The 18,923-nt window shown below is 46.2% G+C and overlaps 1 protein-coding gene across 1 annotated transcript; it reads left to right on the top strand.

Moving 5' to 3' along the window:
• The first annotated feature begins 1,245 nt into the window (after nucleotides 1-1,245).
• Nucleotides 1,246-4,377, top strand: LOC131946074 (uncharacterized). Its single transcript, XM_059306718.1, has one exon. It carries the CDS (start codon nucleotides 1,246-1,248, stop codon nucleotides 4,375-4,377), a length of 3,132 nt encoding a protein of 1,043 aa, XP_059162701.1.
• Nucleotides 4,378-18,923: the final 14,546 nt, after the last annotated feature.

An 18,923-nucleotide genomic window follows, 5' to 3' on the forward strand; every position in this document is an offset into this window, starting at 1 on the left:
CATCTCTAATTAGTTTACTTAGTTTTTTATACCTCTAATTAGAAGCGTAATTACGTTCCGTTTTTCATTTCTGCAACTTTAGGGGGTAGATAATCGATGGCGGATTACTGAAACTGGACATTTGTAACAGGTGTGATGTGTGTGTGAGGGGGGGGGGGGGGGGGGGGGCGAGGGGTGTGGTGGCATCACTTACTTTCTGGAGGTGTGTGTAAGCTGGGGGGGGGGGGGGCATCACAGACTTCCGGAAAGAGAATGGGCATCGTGTGATCAAGGGGAAACGAGAGAAAAAAAGGGAAGGAAGGAAGGAAGGAATATATAGCTCTAATATTTAGCCAGATAAATGAGAGCCTGTTTTTCCCGAGGGTAGAGGAAAAGGTCATGGCCGTGACCTTTAGGATGATTGCCTGGTGTACTGAGATGTGTTTACCGTACGACTACCATCTCACCATCCCATGTACCATCACGGCCCAACCATCATGGCACAACCATCACGGCCCCACCATCACGACCCAACCATCACGGCCCCACCATCACGGCTCAACCATCACGACCCAACCATCACGACCCAACCATCACGACCCAACCATCACGGCCCAACCATCATGGCTCAACCATCACGGCCCAACCATCATGGCTCAACCATCACGGCCCCACCATCACGACCCAACCATCACGGCCCAACCATCATGGCCCCACCATCACCACCGCTCCATCACCACTGTACCGACGTGACAGACTTGCACTCAACGACCAAGATTTCTTCACATCCTTAATGACCTCTTGAAGAATATTCCAGAAGATTCTGGACACCACGCTGGGGTCAATCTAAGGTCAATCACTCCAGGTCTCTTGAACAGCCTCTAGAAGATTCCGCCGTGTGTGTTTGGACTTTGAGAGTCGAGAACTTAGCCCGGGGGGCGGGACGGTGTTTGTTTGATAGACATGAACAGGTACATGGAACAATCCGGAGACTTCACACGGGGCGGGGGTGTAGCTGCGGCCGTCTGACGGTACCTCACAGGTGAGCCGTGTGATCATGGAACTCTTCGACAACCGTTTGTTACCTGTGTCTAGTCGGTTACCTGAGTCGTGTGTGATACTTAGGGCCAGTCAAGTCTTGTTTACGTCTTTGTAACATGGGGCTATCAACAATAAACAATGGGTAGCGTTGAGATAGAGAACCAATGAATGAAGTAGCGAATGTAGTGGAGACATTCACACAACGATGCTGGTCTTAGGAATGTCATGGGTGCTGGTATGGTGGATGTCGTGGGTGCTGGTATGGCGGATGTCGTGGGTGCTGGTATGGTGAATGTCGTGGGGGCTGGTATGGTGGATGTCGTGTGTGCTGGTATGATGATTGTCGTGGGTGCTGGTATGGCGGATGTCGTGGGTGCTGGTATGGTGGATGTCGTGGGTGCTGGTATGGTGGATGTCGTGGGTGCTGGTATGGTGAATGTCGTGGGGGCTGGTATGGTGGATGTCGTGGGTGCTGGTATGGTGAATGTCGTGGGGGCTGGTATGGTGGATGTCGTGGGTGCTGGTCTTGTGGATGTTGTGGGTGCTGGTATGGTGGATGTCGTGGATGCAGGTATGGTGGATGTCGTGGGTGCTGGTCTTAGGAATGTCGTGGATGCTGGTATGGTGGATGTCGTGGGTGCTGGTATGGTGGATGTCGTGGGTGCTGGTATGGTGGATGTCGTGGATGCTGGTATGGTGGATGTCGTGGGTGCTGGTATGGCGGATGTCGTGGGTGCTGGTATGGTGAATGTCGTGGGGGCTGGTATGGTGGATGTCGTGTGTGCTGGTATGATGATTGTCGTGGGTGCTGGTATGGCGGATGTCGTGGGTGCTGGTATGGTGGATGTCGTGGGGGCTGGTATGGTGGATGTCGTGGGTGCTGGTATGGTGAATGTCGTGGGGGCTGGTATGGTGGATGTCGTGGGTGCTGGTCTTGTGGATGTTGTGGGTGCTGGTATGGTGGATGTCGTGGATGCAGGTATGGTGGATGTCGTGGGTGCTGGTCTTAGGAATGTCGTGGATGCTGGTATGGTGGATGTCGTGGGTGCTGGTATGGTGGATGTCGTGGGTGCTGGTATGGTGGATGTCGTGGATGCTGGTATGGTGGATGTCGTGGGTGCTGGTATGGTGGATGTCGTGGATGCTGGTATGGTGGATGTCGTGGGTGCTGGTATGGTGGATGTCGTGGGTGCTGGTATGGTGAATGTCGTGGGTGCTGGTCTTGTGGATGTTGTGGGTGCGGGTATGGTGGATGTAGTGGGTGCGGGTATGGTGGATGTCGTGGATGCTGGTATGGCGGATGTCGTGGGTGCGGGTATGGTGGATGTCGTGGGTGCTGGTATGGTGGATGTCGTGGGGGCTGGTATGGTGGATGTCGTGGGTGCTGGTATGGTGGATGTCGTGGGTGCTGGTATGGCGGATGTCGTGGGTGCTGGTCTTAGGAATGTCGTGGGTGCTGGTATGGCGGATGTCGTGGGTGCTGGTATGGTGGATGTCGTGGGTGCTGGTATGGTGGATGTCGTGGATGCTGGTATGGTGGATGTCGTGGGTGCGGGTATGGTGGATGTAGTGGGTGCGGGTATGGTGGATGTCGTGGATGCTGGTATGGCGGATGTCGTGGGTGCGGGTATGGTGGATGTCGTGGGTGCTGGTATGGTGGATGTAGTGGGTGCGGGTATGGTGGATGTCGTGGATGCTGGTATGGCGGATGTCGTGGGTGCGGGTATGGTGGATGTCGTGGGTGCTGGTCTGGTGGATGTCGTGGGTGCTGGTATGGTGGATGTAGTGGGTGCGGGTATGGTGGATGTCGTGGGTGCTGGTATGGTGGATGTAGTGGGTGCGGGTATGGTGGATGTCGTGGATGCTGGTATGGCGGATGTCGTGGGTGCGGGTATGGTGGATGTCGTGGGTGCTGGTATGGTGGATGTCGTGGATGCTGGTATGGTGGATGTCGTGGGTGCTGGTATGGTGAATGTCGTGGGTGCTGGTCTTGTGGATGTTGTGGGTGCGGGTATGGTGGATGTAGTGGGTGCGGGTATGGTGGATGTAGTGGGTGCGGGTATGGTGGATGTCGTGGATGCTGGTATGGCGGATGTCGTGGGTGCGGGTATGGTGGATGTCGTGGGTGCTGGTATGGTGGATGTAGTGGGTGCGGGTATGGTGGATGTCGTGGATGCTGGTATGGCGGATGTCGTGGGTGCGGGTATGGTGGATGTCGTGGGTGCTGGTCTGGTGGATGTCGTGGGTGCTGGTATGGTGGATGTAGTGGGTGCGGGTATGGTGGATGTCGTGGGTGCTGGTATGGTGGATGTAGTGGGTGCGGGTATGGTGGATGTCGTGGATGCTGGTATGGCGGATGTCGTGGGTGCGGGTATGGTGGATGTCGTGGGTGCTGGTATGGTGGATGTAGTGGGTGCGGGTATGGTGGATGTCGTGGATGCTGGTATGGCGGATGTCGTGGGTGCGGGTATGGTGGATGTCGTGGATGCTGGTATGGCGGATGTCGTGGGTGCTGGTATGGTGGATGTCGTGGGTGCTGGTATGGCGGATGTCGTGGGTGCTGGTATGGCGGATGTCGTGGGTGCGGGTATGGTGGGTGTCGTGGATGCTGGTATGGCGGATGTCGTGGGTGCTGGTATGGTGGATGTCGTGGGTGCTGGTATGGCGGATGTCGTGGGTGCTGGTATGGTGGATGTCGTGGATGCTGGTATGGCGGATGTCGTGGGTGCTGGTATGGTGGATGTCGTGGGTGCTGGTATGGCGGATGTCGTTGGTGCTGGTATGGTGGATGTCGTGGGTGCTGGTATGGCGGATGTCGTGGGTGCTGGTATGGTGGATGTCGTGGATGCTGGTATGGCGGATGTCGTGGGTGCGGGTATGGTGGATGTAGTGGGTGCGGGTATGGTGGATGTCGTGGATGCTGGTATGGCGGATGTCGTGGGTGCGGGTATGGTGGATGTCGTGGATGCTGGTATGGCGGATGTCGTGGGTGCTGGTATGGCGGATGTCGTGGATGCTGGTATGGTGGATGTCGTGGATGCTGGTATGGCGGATGTCGTTGGTGCTGGTATGGTGGATGTAGTGGGTGCTGGTATGGTGGATGTAGTGGGTGCTGGTATGGTGGATGTCGTGGATGCTGGTATGGCGGATGTCGTTGGTGCTGGTATGGTGGATGTAGTGGGTGCTGGTATGGTGGATGTCGTGGATGCTGGTATGGTGGATGTCGTGGATGCTGGTCTTAGGAATGTCGTGGGTGCTGGTATGGTGGATGTCGTGGATGCTGGTCTGGTGGATGCCGTGGGTGCTGGATTTATTCAGTGTACGTATAGTGAGATGTACGTGTCTACTGGCAAGTGAACCCCAAGAGTGAGGTATATGCTGCCGTTTTAAAACATGTACTACAGTGTATCTTTGATATGTCAGCATTGTTTGTTCTGTCAGCATTATTTGTTCTGATAGTATTATTTGTTCTGTCAGCATTATTTGTTCTGTCAGTACTATTTGTTGTCAGTATTATTTGTTCTGTCAGCATTATTTGTTCTGTTAGTATTATTTGTTCTGCCGCATTATTTGTTCTGTCAGTATTATTTGTTCTGCCGCATTATTTGTTCTGTCAGTATTATTTGTTCTGTCAGTATTATTTGTTCTGTCAGTATTAGTTGTTCTATACGCTGACCATGACCTCACGCGACCTGCATTCAACACCTGATATACTTCAGTGCTCCTGTGAATCGTTCAACTGCGGGTAGGTAGTCGCCCTTTTCAGCACGTCCGTGTTTAACACAGACCTGTATCTGTTGACGTTCCCCGTACGTCTGATACTAACTAGACCCCCGGAGGCGTCAAATGTTGACACTAACCTATGCCACTACCGTTCTTTTGTTATGCCACTAATCATATGTGAGAAAATGTCTTCACGTACGGCAGCTAATTCGCGTGTTACACAGGTGTTAGTTCACAAAGGCCAGGGCCAAATTTCCACTTAGACTGTACACATATGGGATATTTCACGTCCATGATTTTGTTTGTGTCACATAATGGGACAAAAGCCTTGATGAAAACGCCGTGATTTTACTGGTTAGATCCATTAGAAGCCTTGCCATTGACAGGTTAGGTCCATTAGAAGACCTTGACATACAGTGACTGGTTAGGTCCATTAGAAGCCCTTGACATACAGTGACTGGTTAGGTCCATTAGAAGCCCTCGCCATCGACTGGTTAGGTCCATTAGAAGCCCTTGACATACAGTGACTGGTTAGGTCCATTAGAAGACCTTGACATACAGTGACTGGTTAGGTCCATTAGAAGCCCTTGACATACAGTGACTGGTTAGGTCCATTAAAAGCCATCGACTGGTTAGGTCCATTAGAAGCCCTCGCCACCGACTGGTAAGGTCCATTAGAAGCCATCGACTGGTTAGGTCCATTAAAAGCCATCGACTGGTTAGGTCCATTAGAAGCCCTCGCCACCGACTGGTAAGGTCCATTAGAAGCCATCGACTGGTTAGGTCCATTAGAAGACCTCGCCATCGACTGGTTAGGTCCATTAGAAGACCTCGCCATCGACTGGTTAGGTCCATTAGAAGCCCTCGCCATCGACTGGTTAGGTCCATTAGAAGCCCTCGCCATCGAGTGATGAATGCCACACATCAAGGCCTGGCCAGCCTAGAAAAGAACAATATTTGTAGCAACTCGCGTCATTAACAACCAAAACGACACATCTGCTATCAATTTTTCCGACCAGCCCCGCCGCTAGATGGCACAAAATCGGTTCCATCATCTTAATAGCCCTGGTCTTACAGCCGTCCGGCCGTGCCAGATTTGATTACCGGCTTCTGCCAGTGGTAAATCTTCTGCTACCAGATAGCACGTGCTACCATAGGGGCTACAGATTTTAGGGGGGGGGGAGAGACTTATGGAAAACACAGGAATTTATTTGATAAAGCTTGGCTTAAAGATGTGGCATTTTCCATAATTTGGGTGAAGTTTTTAGGGGCTCAAATTTTGACCTAATGTACAACAGCAACAAGATTGTTGTTATATCTGACGAATTGACATTTTGTATCTGACGTAGTGACACTTTTAAATCGACAAAATAACATTTTTGTATCTGACAAAATGACATTTGACTTAGTGACACTAATTTTGTATCTGACGGAGTGACACTTAGTATCTGAGAAATAGACTATTTTGTTTCTGACGTAGTGAAACTTTTGAATCGACAAAATGACATTTTGTATCTGACGAAGTGACATTTTGTATCTGACGAAGTGACATTTAGTTTTTGCATCCGATGAAACAGTTGCACGAACGAATGTAACTACGCCTAAAGCCAACTTGGCTGACTCAATCAATATTGTTTATTGATCTCATCTCTGTCCCGCTTGTATACGTCTTTTATAATTAATCGGCCCACGCGATTTATCTTCTGCTCTAATAGTTTGCTTGTTGTACGTCTACTCTACTGCCTCTCCCTCCTGTCGGTCTGATAGTTTGCTTGTTGTACGTCTACTCTACTCCCTCTCTCTCATGCCGGTCTGATAGTTTGCTTGTTGCCTCTATGCCATTACCTCTCACTGTCAAAATGGAAAAAAAATTAATTAAAGTTTGGTTCGTAGAGTCAATTTTTGATCTGCTTTAGCATTCTACTAACACACACCATCCAGAGTCAACAAATACCACCCACCACTCCCCATATCTATACCAAAACTTTAAAAACCGACGGTAAGGTGATTTGAATCTAATTTTCTAGTTCAACTAACTTTTAGCGTCTTAACCCTGGCTATTACTATAATCCAGATATTAGCTCAAATCCTAATAGTAATCATAGCCAAAAGAATAAAAAAATTAATGACAAAATACCGTATTTCCCTCACATTAGAAAAAACCACGATACGATTCATGATGCCCTTACAAAAGTATCCAATATACGTTATTGCCGTTCCGGTGTTTACCAAACCAAAGTACCAGAGTGTCTACATGGATCCATACTCTCTAGACACCAATCACCTCCATACACCACCAAACACCACCATACACCGCCATACTTAAAACACCTAATGTAGATCATGCTTTCATACAACGTTTTACTGTCATAAGTTTCTCATTTGTCTTGGTACCGCGACCGTTACGAGATTACCAACCTTTCTGCGATGGCTTTCATCCACCTCTTTGTTGGACGCCTCCCTCGGGGGGAGCTGGACGCCTCCCAGGGGGGAGCTCAGTTTAGCCGACTTGACTTTATGTGCGGCTTCAGACACCCGGCTTAAATAAATATCTGCCGATGTATCTCTAACGACCCACCCATCTATAACAGTCCAATTTTTACCCTCTGTGAATGTTTTATTGCGCTGTTTGAAACCTTATCGAAACGTATTCAATTCACCCAGCCTCGGTTTGACTAGAGGAGGGGGGGGGGGATATTGCGTCGTGCCTGGCAACAGTAGCAAGTAATCAAATAAAGCGACGTGATCGCCCCCTGGTGACTATGATCGACATCTTGAACCTTCGGTCTGTTCTGTATCGCAATTTGTTGCTGATTTTCACGAGAAGGATTTTCTTGTCACAGTTGTGATATGTCTGAGGACCGAGGCTTAGAGCGGTTCTAGGGTATCTACGAGCTGTGATTACACCTCGTCGTGGGGGCGTGTTGCTTCCTAGAGGGATTGGGATAGCTCGGGGCGATTTTTGGAGATTCCATTTTCTGCAAGTTAATTTGTTTAAAGAAGATCTGTCGTTTGCAGGCATTCTGAGGTTGAAAGAAACAGCATGGATATTTGCCTTGATATAGATGGGGGGAGGGGGTCCTAGTGTACGGGGGGGGGAGCGTCTGTGTGGGTCCTAGTATAAGGGAGGGGGGCGTCTGTGTAGGTCCTAGTATAAGGGAGGGGGGGGAGCGTCTGTGTAGGTCCTAGTATAAGGGAGGGGGGGGCGTCTGTGTGGGTCCTAGTATAAGGGAGGGGGGGGGGGGGGCGTCTGTGTGGGTCCTAGTATAAGGGAGGGGGGGGGGGGCGTCTGTGTGGGTCCTAGTATAAGGGAGGGGGCGTCTGTGTAGGTCCTAGTATAAGGGAGGGGGGGCGTCTGTGTGGGTCCTAGTATAAGGGAGGGGGGAGGCGTCTGTGTAGGTCATCGTGTAAGGGAGGGAGTGATTTGTGTAGGTCCCGGTGTACACGGATAGGGGCTGGGTTGGTGGCCTGCTTCTTGTGAATCTCTGCTAAAACGTACATCATATGTTGGCTTGAAGTCTTGTCTTGTAAATAACACGGGTGTGTTTCGATCGTGTCTGTCACGTGACATAAAGCACGCCATTGATTGGTTGGTGCCATCAAGACAAGAACAAAGAAAGACAGCATCGCCGCCCAAAAGTATTCTCCTGTTTGGTCCATTTTAAACTGAGAAACGCTAGCTTACCAAACCTGTCTGAATTAAGCTGTCACACATACTTGTGTAAACTTTAAACCTGCCTGATTTGAGCCCAAACCTGTCTAGTTAAAGCTTCAAACTTGCCTGATTTAAACCCAAACCTGTCTAGTTAAAACCTCGAGCCTGGCAGACTTCAACCTGTGTTTTCAACTCCCAACTCGCCTGCTACAAGCCCTCCACTGAGCTCGAGCTTTGCCCAAACGAAATCAGTTTTTCCCTCACACATGAGGAGATTTGACGAGTGCTCACTCGGGCCGCAGGTCAGCGGGGAGAATCAAATGTCAGCCAGATGTCAGGCAGATGTCAACTTGTTAGTGTCAAGATTTCAGACCGTCGCGTCATTAGCGCCGAAAACGTTATTTTGTAAGTGGACTCGATGGTGTGGGAACGGAACACTCCTGGACGGCGGCGACACTGACAGTTTGAACTCTTTCTTGTCACAACAGCTTCAACTTTTTGGACAAACAATGGCAGACTTTGTGCCGTGAAACGAGACCGATTTGTGTCCATTAAAGTTTAGTGGTCAATTTATTGTAATTCTAGACAGATGAGGATAATTATTAGTTTTTTCCTAATGTTAAAAAAAAAAATTATATTGACAAAGTTCAATGTTTTTTCTACTAATAATAAGGTGTGTATGTCGAGTCACGTGATGTTTTTACAGGCGGCTTCACGACGTATATCAGTCTACAAGTCTTGTACTTGACAGCCATGTTGTAGCCCCAGGTTTCAATAATTATCTCCCTTGTCCTTATCTGTTCAATTCTCTCCCCTGATAAAGTGTATAGAGACGCGAGTATCGTATGTCCCACCCATTGAGGCGCGCTCTCCATCAGACCCGACCCAGGGGTCCTGACGTTTAGATAAGGAAACGACGGCCCCGGGGGGTGGGCATTCAACGGTCTGGGCTGCTGAAACTAGCCGTGTGATGTCTGGTGTGGGTTATCTTCCCCTGTTTCAAATGGCTTGGCTAGTTTATCTCCCCTGGGTCGGTGAGCTCATCATTGAGGTTAATCCCTGATTATGATGATACGTCTAAGACACCCGTCCTCCCCAACCACCCCCTCCCCCCACACACCACATGCACCAGTGGCATGGAGTGACCAGTCTGAGATCTGATAGACGTGGTCAAGTCTAGCACTGCCAGGGGATTTGGGGGATTTCCCTGGTTTCTCCGGCTTGTCCGGTGCGTGGGTGGGGGAAGGGGGTGGGGAGGTAGGTCTGGAATCTGGTTTACATTGATACATCTCAGCTATAACCTTGACCTTCTCGTGTGTACTTGAAGATATAAAACATATACAACATAATATTGAAGATATACAACATATACAACACAATATTGAAGATATAGAACATATACAACATAATATTGAAGATATACAACATAATATTGAAGATATACAACTCAATATTGAAGATATACAACACAATATTGAAGATATAAAACATATACAACATAATATTGAACATATACAACATACAGGCTAATATTGAGGACCTAACTGGTATAAGGAACAAGCACCGTGCAAGGATCTACACAATGAATTCAAACACCTCACAACACATTAACACACACACACACACACTTCTTACAGCACATTAACACACACACATCTTACAACACAATAAACACACACGTACCTTATAACACAATGAACATACGCACACCTTACAAAACTTATAAAACTAATTATGAAAGTTATAGAAAAAGAAATTAAAATATTTGATTAAAAACATAATCAAGATTTTAAAAATGTCATAATTAAATCCGCGCTTAATAATCATTAATTGTGGCTAATGCCCCTTATTTTTGTCTACTCTGTTTGTCTATGCATTACCGTATTTTTATATTTTCTTTTTTACCAGACAGCTGTAACTCTAGACATGCAATCAAATGGTATTGTAGAACAAACGAGCTTTTTGGCCGTCCAAATGTTTTAACTCAATGTTGCATGGCCGTCTAAAGTTGCCAGACCGTCTATAGTTTCCTATACATTTTTTTGCCTTCTGGATTGGCGAATTTTTTATTTTAAATTTTTAAAAAATAAAATATATTTTTTTTACATTTTTTTTAACAATCTTCTCTGGTACTAACGAACCGAGGCAACTTTTTGTCTGTGCCGAGGCCAGATCGAGTTTCTGTAGAGCGTGAGGGTGGGATCTGGCACCACAGACACCCGAACATCATTTGCTGAGGAAACTTTGGGTCCCAGGGTTTTATTGATCAGCCGGCGTAAAATTGTTGAGATGAATATTTAAATTTGATGTGCTGTTTTCTCGACATTCCAGACGGCACAAGGGCGGCCGTTGGTGCGACTTAATGGGACGTGTAGCTGCACCAGTAACTACTTCTAACAGGGGAGAGCAGTCTGAGAAAAAAAGGGGAGAAAATCGAAACTCAACGCATTCAATCCCTGTATTGAGCAGGGAACGCTTGCAAAAATTTAAATTTTTTTTTAGCTTTTAATTTTAGCCGTCTAAACTTTTTAGCCGTCTAAAATTTTCATGACGTATAAAATTCAGCCGATTTTTAAAATGTAAATTTTTCTCCTTAAATCTTGGCCACGCACGTGCTTGGCGCGTCCATCGACCGCGCGCACTTATCCAGTTCCACGCCACTAGAATGGAGGATGCGCAATTAGCGGGCAGCTCGCTAATCCGCTCCAAGAAATTTCAGACCACTTTAATACCCACTATCTTATTTTAACTCGGCTCAGATGGGCACATCATGTTTTATTCCCGGCTGCTCAAGCCAAATTCCCGGCACCAGTGCCGCGCGATTATCTGTATCGTGTTGCTCTCGCTCCAAGAGGACACTCGATGCGTCCCCGTGACTTGGGCAACCAAATGCTTGCTATAATTACGGAACCTAATTCAGTTGACAATTGCTAAATTATTATAATTTAACGATATAAAATTACTTGAAAAATTTCTCGAAGCGCGAGGGTTCTCAAAACAAAAAGAAAAAGTCCCGTGGACATCCAAAACGTTACTCACAGTTGGCCAGAAGTTTTCACCAGTTTCGACCAAAACAAAATCTCAGTAAACAACAAAGAGTATACACTTGTTCAATGTTCGAACTACCAATTTGTGCCAGTTCTATCTTCAGCATTCTCCTAAGCTGTGAGGGTCTGGGTGTACAAACACCATCGCTACCCCTACCCCGTCTTACAATTATCAACAAGTAAAAAAACATTTGCTTAAAAATGTGCTTTTTTAATTTCCGTGACATAATTTCTGTGACTTTTTTCTGTTTTTTTTTTTTTTTTTGTCTCTCTGATTTTTTTTTACTTGCAAAAACGGTGACGTTTTTCCTGCGACTTTTTCCTGTGACTTTTTTCCAGTGACTTTTTCCCTGTGACTTTTTTTCCTGTGACTTTTTTTCCTGTGACTTTTTTCCTGTGACTTTTTTCCTGTGACTTTTTTTCCTGTGACTTTTTCCCTGTGACTTTTTTCCTGTGACTTTTTTCCTGTGACTTTTTTCCTGTGACTTTTTTCCTGTGACTTTTTTCCTGTGACTTTTCCCGCTCACTGTTTGAGAAACGGCCGTGAAAGCCCACCACCAACCAAACAAGTGAAATTGCCCGTCATTTCGTTCAACAATTTCTTGCCGTATACATAAGCTTGTTAGCGAAACGTCTTAGTCGCGAAATATCGAGTAGGACGAAGTGTCTTGAAACAATTTAAAGATAATGGACGCGAAGTGGCGTTAAATAATGAGAAATAATAGCTGAATTCTGGAGATTTTCAACATTTGAGTATCGCTGAATACGTTAAGTCGCCATGATGTGACGTCACACCGGATGCTGCGAGGCGAGAATTGATTTGCAACGGGTTGCCATGGTGATATTATTTAATGTTGTCATAGGGCTTATTAAATTTTTGATGTTTATATGATTGTGAGGTGCTGCATTGTTTGTTTTGTTTGTTCGTTTGTTTGTGTGATGCAGAACTGTGCTTTTGTGTGATACAACACTAGATGTGAACCATTGTAGTTTTGGTGGGTGTGCCCCAGTTGGCAAGTGTATGATGGTGGTTGTCAGATGTTTGACAGATGTGTGTTGGTGTTGGCGCGATGTTTGAGTTATTTAGATGACGGTTGTGCGATGTTTGTCAGATGTAGAATGGTGGTCAGGTTTTTGACAGATGTAGAATGGTGGTGATGTTTGACAGATGTTTGACGTGGCACCACAACAGTTGACGTGACGCCACCACGGTGGGTGTACATCAGTACTTGCCGTTGCCTGCTCTCGATAAAGCCTCAGTTGTTGTACCGGCACACAAGGCTGGGGGAGGGTGAACAATTTCAATTAGGCTCTAATGGTCATCAGTGTCGTCACTATGTAACAGGCCAGCGCGACACGGGTTCCTGTGTGATTCATGTGTTTATCGGTTGATGTGTAATTCACGTGTCAATCAATTGACACATCTTCATCGTTAAAAGATGTGTTGTGTCACCCCCCCCCTACCCTACTCAGCAACTTCGGACTGTATATATACCGATGATGTTTGTATGACGTCTTCAACTAGCCCCAGGCTAACCCTTTCAAAACGTCAAAAACTATTGGCAAGAATAAACATTAATTATACCAACGTTGATGGAAGCTGGATTACGATTTCCTAATTGCTCGTTAATGATGTATTACGACTTAGACAACACGTCATTTCAAACATTACCTCAGATACTGTTAGTACGTGTACACATGTAACTTAAGGCTGTATTTCTGTACACATCTCCTCTACACTACTGTACACATCTGTACACTGCACACGTCTCCCGTACACCAACGTCTCCTGTACGCTGATGTACACCTCATCTACTTAACTAAGCACACGTCATCAGCGTTGGTTTTAAATTAAATTGTTTGCTCTTGTAGCGATTAGACTAGCAATCAATATTTGAAAACGTCTCATTACATTTTTAATGAAAACTTATTTCATCGCTTACTCTAACATGATACGTCAAATCTTAAGGGAGGAGTGTAGTTGTACGTGGGTATGGTAGCTAGACAAGTGAGCTCATCGGCTGCAGCTATTCGGATTGTCGTCTGCTGGGTTGAGCTCCATGTGTGGAGGAGTCATGTGACAGTAGGAGTTGCCTATCCTTGAGTTGCGTCTTTATCGAGAGTTATCTGCTCCTGTATGTATTTGTCTAGAGTTATCTGCTCCTGTATGTATTTGTCTAGTTATCTGTTCATGTAAGTATTTGTCTAGAGTTATCTGTTTCTGTTAGTATTTGTCTAGAGTTATCTGTTTCTGTATGTCTTTGTCTGGATTTGTCCGACAAGAAATCGTCTTAAAAGTTCCAAGATCAGACGGGAAAAAACCGGAAACAAATAGATGTTAGAAATAGGTCACCAAAACAGACCCAGCATTTCTTGAGGATCCAAGACAGGTCAAGCTCTCTGACGAGATTCTGGCCACTAAGCACATGGGCCATTCAGCGTTACGTTATTTGGATGGCCCGGGGTCAGGCAAGAAAGGTCTCCGGCAGCAGGGCAGTGATCTCTGGGCTAATTTGGACAAAAAGCTCACAAAGTTTGGTCCCCACTTCTGGCGCTTTATTCAATTTCTGCCTGGCCGCCCGTCCCCGGGTCTAAAGACCGTTCTCTAATGTCAATACACGGGGGATCGATTCCACATCTAACCCAGGGCCACCCATCCCCCACCCTCCCTATCCTTATCAGCGGCATCGATGGGTTTTCATATTGGCCAACCCGGAAAGGGAGATAAGCAAAAAAGCGAGGAAATCTTTGAAAGCGGCTGAAAGCTGGGGAAAAAATCGTGTAAACACGGGGACGTAGGCGACTTTTATTTGGGGAGCAAAACACGTTAGTTTCATTAGGAATTAGAAAGGTCGAGAAAATGTCGTTTTACGACTCGTGTTTATCGTTTGATTCAGTTTGCTGTGCCAAAACCTTCCATGCTTGTTTCCCTTTAGGAAGCTTTATATTTCATCAACATCCGGTTTCGTTTTTACTTTTTTTTTTAAACTTTTATTTTCCTCAGGGCTATCGAGCATAATAAATTCTATTTTTAGTTAAAACACAATTAAACCCGAGCGGAGCAATACAGCGCGGACTGCTGGTAGGCACCGAACTCCGTCTAGCAGAATAAGCTAATTAGAGCATGGGAGCGCGTCAGATTAGCACCAACCTGCTAGGCGCCCACTAACGTAATTACCTGTCCACATTTGTTCTGCTCTATCTATCGGTTACCTTGCTAATGCAATTGTTGCATTCATTCTCGGCCCAGCGGGGATTTGAACCCACGTAACTCCGATTCCGTGGTCAGACTTTATGGAGACATGCACCGTAAACAAGTTGCTACTAATTAAATCTTAGTCAATAAAACATGACGTCATCACATTTAACTGCCGTAACCAATTTAGCTTAAATCGCCCATAAATCGACGTCATTTAATTGTTTGATTTTAGTTCACTAAACCAGATATTTATAAGTTGTACATCACTCACCTAATGGATCAAATCGTGTTTAAATGGTCAATATTCATGTTTAGACAGCCAATTAGCAGGTCAACAATAAGATTCCAATTAGCCGCCATGTTTAAACAACCCCCTCCAGGGAGGGGGAGGGAGGGGGTCTCTCTAGACGGTAATTCTCGCAAAAAATTATAATTTCGATTTCTTCAAATTGCCTTGCTGTGGTTATTACCCAATTATTTTGAGAAGATTTCCTTTAATTAACCGTGGTTTCATTGTTAGTTCCGTTACCGCTAGCATTTCGTGGCTCAAACTTCGATCTCCAGGATAACCTCCCTTCGTTTAGATCGATTGGATTTCAGGATCACCGTCTTGCAGGGTTCTCATGTTTGTTTTCAGTGTTGTAGTTGTGTTGTCCTGTTTGTAGTGGTACTGTCCTGTTTATAGTGGTACTGTCTTGTTTGTTAGTGTTGTAGTGGTACTGTTCTGTTTGTAATGTAGTAGTGTTTTCCTGTTTGTGTTGTAGTGGTGCTGTCTTGTTTGTAGTGGTACTATTCTGTTTGTGTTGTAGTGGTACTATTTTGATTGTGTTGTAGTGGTACTGTCCTGTTTGTGTTGTAGTGGTACTGTCCTGTTTGTGTTGTAGTGGTACTGTCCTGTTTGTGTTGTAGTGGTACTGTCCTGTTTGTGGTGTAGTGGTACTGTTCTGTTTGTGTTGTAGTGGTACTGTCCTGTTTATAGTGTGTAGTAGTAGTGCTGTCCTGTATGTGTTGTAGTGGTACTGTCCTGTTGGTGTTGTAGTGGTACTGTCCTGTTTGTAGTGATACTATCCTGTTTGTGTTGTAGTGGCACTGTTCTGTTTGTTAGTTTTGTAGTGGTGTTGTCCTGTATGTGTTGTAGTGCTTTTGTCCTGTTTGTTTGTGCTATAGTGTCAACGCCCTATGTGTTTTTGTGTAGCAAGACAGAATTTTCTAGGATTTTGTTTTTTACCATTTCAGTGACGGAATTTTGTGAAATGGTGTTTGCTATCCTACATTATCTCCCCCTACGTTTTTTGGTTAAAGATCGTCTGCTAGGCAGAATTAGCAAAAGTTAATAAAAATCAATTGAAACATGTGGGTATGTCATGACAACCGTTTGTCACGCTGACCTTTTGTTTGTTAACATTTTTTTTTCTCCAAGAGAGAAGACTCGCAGACGCTAAATGCAGTTAAAAAATGTTTCCTTTTTGAATCTCGACGTGAATGAAGTAAATGTTAAGTGACTGGGGTTGTTGACTCGTGCAACTGTCGCTAAAATCTGGCACAACCGGAAGTAGCTGCTCATTCGTTGTTTTTTTTTCACCTAGGCGGAAGTTACGTCACGCAGTGTTTGCTGGGCGGTGGCTCTCGTCACGAGTTCTTCCTGCTAATCTGCGCGAGCTGTAATCATTTGATCGTCACGTCCATCCTAATCCTCACGTTAATCCAAAGGTTAAACATTTGAAATATGAGAACATCTAAGACCCCGTTCTTGTGTGGGGTGGTGTGTTGGGGTGGGGCGGGGTGTTGGGGTGGGGGTGGGGAGCGATATGATATCAGAGTCCGTAGTGATATACAACTTCGATTACACTAGCTACACAACTAGCTGGACCAGCCATACAGTTAGATGGACCAGCCATACAGCTAGATGGACCAGCCATACGGCTAGCTGGACCAGCCATACGGCTAGCTGGACCAGCCATACGGCTAGCTGGACCAGCCATACGGCTAGCTGGACCAGCCATACGGCTAGCTGGACCAGCCATACGGCTAGCTGGACCAGCCATACGGCTAGCTGGACCAGCTATACAGCTAGCCAACTCAGACGCGGACGTGCTAAACACTCATTGAACCCACAACCCTCGTTTAGCGCTCGACACAGTCGACAAATATTGACCGTCACCAAACTACGAATATTTTGTCGTCTTCAACATTCTGGGAGATTGTGGGGGAGGGGGTTGTGTGTTTGGTAAAACTCGGGGGCGGGAGGCACCTGGGGATGGGGGGGGAGGTCTCACGGGACCTGGGAGAAAATTGTTAACTAAATGAATAGTTAATAGGGTGAAAACAACAGTGTAATCTGGTAGAAGCCTTGAGCGCTAGGGGACTGGGCCCAACTGTCGCTCTACGTCATACTGGCTAAAATGTGATTTAAAGTATTGATTTCAAATTATGCTTGTGGTACTAAAGTGTACTCAAGTACTGTACTAATGTATGGGGCTAGCTACAGGGGTACATCATGTTGTAAGCTTGAGGCTAACTTCGATTGGGTACAGCTCTGTTGGAGGAACAGCACTGGCGGTAGAAGAGCCCAGTACAGCTGAGTTCAAGTATAACAACACTGGCATTTTGGTCAGTGATGTGGGTAGTCATGTGGGCAGTCCGGTCGTCAGTCCTATAGTCCGTTTTGTGGCCACTTCTGTGGGCAGTCCTGTGGTCAGTGTTGTGGTCACTTCTGTGGTCAGTATTGACATTCCTACACTAAAGCCCCTCTTGACCCCAATACACCGACATTGCGTCCATCATTGACCTAGATACGACAGCTGACTTGTTAGCTGCGTCCATTTAATTATTGTGAAAGTCTTCGTCCAGATTGCAACGTAAAATATTTATTTCCTACATTACGCTCATGATGGTTAACATTTGTTGCGGTCTTCTTTATCTCTTAGTGCCTTCCATCTCGAAATATCTAGACTCGAAGTACTTATGACGTAATTGTGACGTGCCCTGTGAATTATTCATGTTCATTGCGTCATGCAGAGAGAATAGTTTTGCTCGTTGATGTAGCTCAAGACGTCATCGTAATGCTGTCCGGCCCTGCATCTTGTGAAGTCCGTAGTGCTACCATTTCGTGTAAAAAATCTTATAAGATCTAACGTTGCTGCCATCGAGATGTGCTGTTGGTGGAGTGATGCGGCCTAGAGAGGGCTGTAGTGCTATGCTTCAAGTGGCGGTGATCACCACCAGTACAGATATAAGCCAGTGGTGCTGCTGTCGTACACGTCACACCTCTCGTCATGGAGTCAATTCTTTTCTCAACTTTATCATTCATCTCCCAGAACTAATCTGAATGCGTTAATCCAGTTGACAGTTACATATGACTAAAATCACCCATAATTTTATAATGACATACATTTAAAAATCAATGGCTCAAAATGAATCATGACTTTCTAAATTTCCGACGACTTTAACATTACCTATGACATTTACGTATGACTAGAGTAAAATATCCAACAATGTTAAGCTGTAATCATGTGACTTCTCCACTCGCCTGGTGTTGACCGAACACGCTGTGTCATCATACTAGAACGTCCCTGTTACCTGCCTGTACACGTCACTGTTACCTGCCTGTACACGTCCCTGTTACCTGCCTGTACACGACCCTGTTACCTGCCTGTACACGTCCCTGTTACCCGCCTGTACACGTCACTGTTACCTGCCTGTACACGTCACTGTTACCTGCCTGTACACGTCACTGTTACCTGCCTGTACACGTCACTGTTACCCTGCTGAAGACGTCTTGGCACACTGCCGTAGACGTCCGACCACCCCTTACCAATTACATCATATCCCCTTAAAAAAAGACGTTCTTTCCCCCTACAACAGACTCCCCAAACACCCTGCCGTAGACTTCCTGCCACCCTGCAGGAGCCCCTGTGGTTGTGGCGCTAGAACCGCCTGAATTAGCCCCACCTGAATTAGCCCCACCTGAATTAGCCCCACCTGAATTAGCCCCACCTGACTGTAGCCCTGTACTTACCATCTTATCATCCCTGTAATTTGCTGCCGGCGTAACTTGTAAGCACAGGAAGACTGGAGACAATTACATGGCCAATTACAAGATTTCACGTTTTTTATTCTAATAGTCGGGGGGGGGGCAGAGGGACGGTGGAGGGGAGATTATAGATTTAAAACTAGAATTACAACATAAATGTGCTGCATTTATGTTTTCGAGAATTTCTGTATAAAGAATTCCTGTATTTATATTTTCTAGTTTGTCAAGATCTAGCTACATTTAGAG

This window comes from Physella acuta, unplaced genomic scaffold (assembly GCF_028476545.2).
Source record: "Physella acuta isolate Inbredline_101_S28 unplaced genomic scaffold, ASM2847654v3 ptg000051l, whole genome shotgun sequence".
NCBI lineage: Eukaryota > Metazoa > Mollusca > Gastropoda > Physidae > Physella > Physella acuta.

Excerpts from the sequence above, each read along its gene's own strand:
- LOC131946074 (XM_059306718.1), top strand. The coding sequence starts at position 1,246 with ATGGGTGCTGGTATGGTGGATGTCGTGGGTGCTGGTATGGCGGATGTC.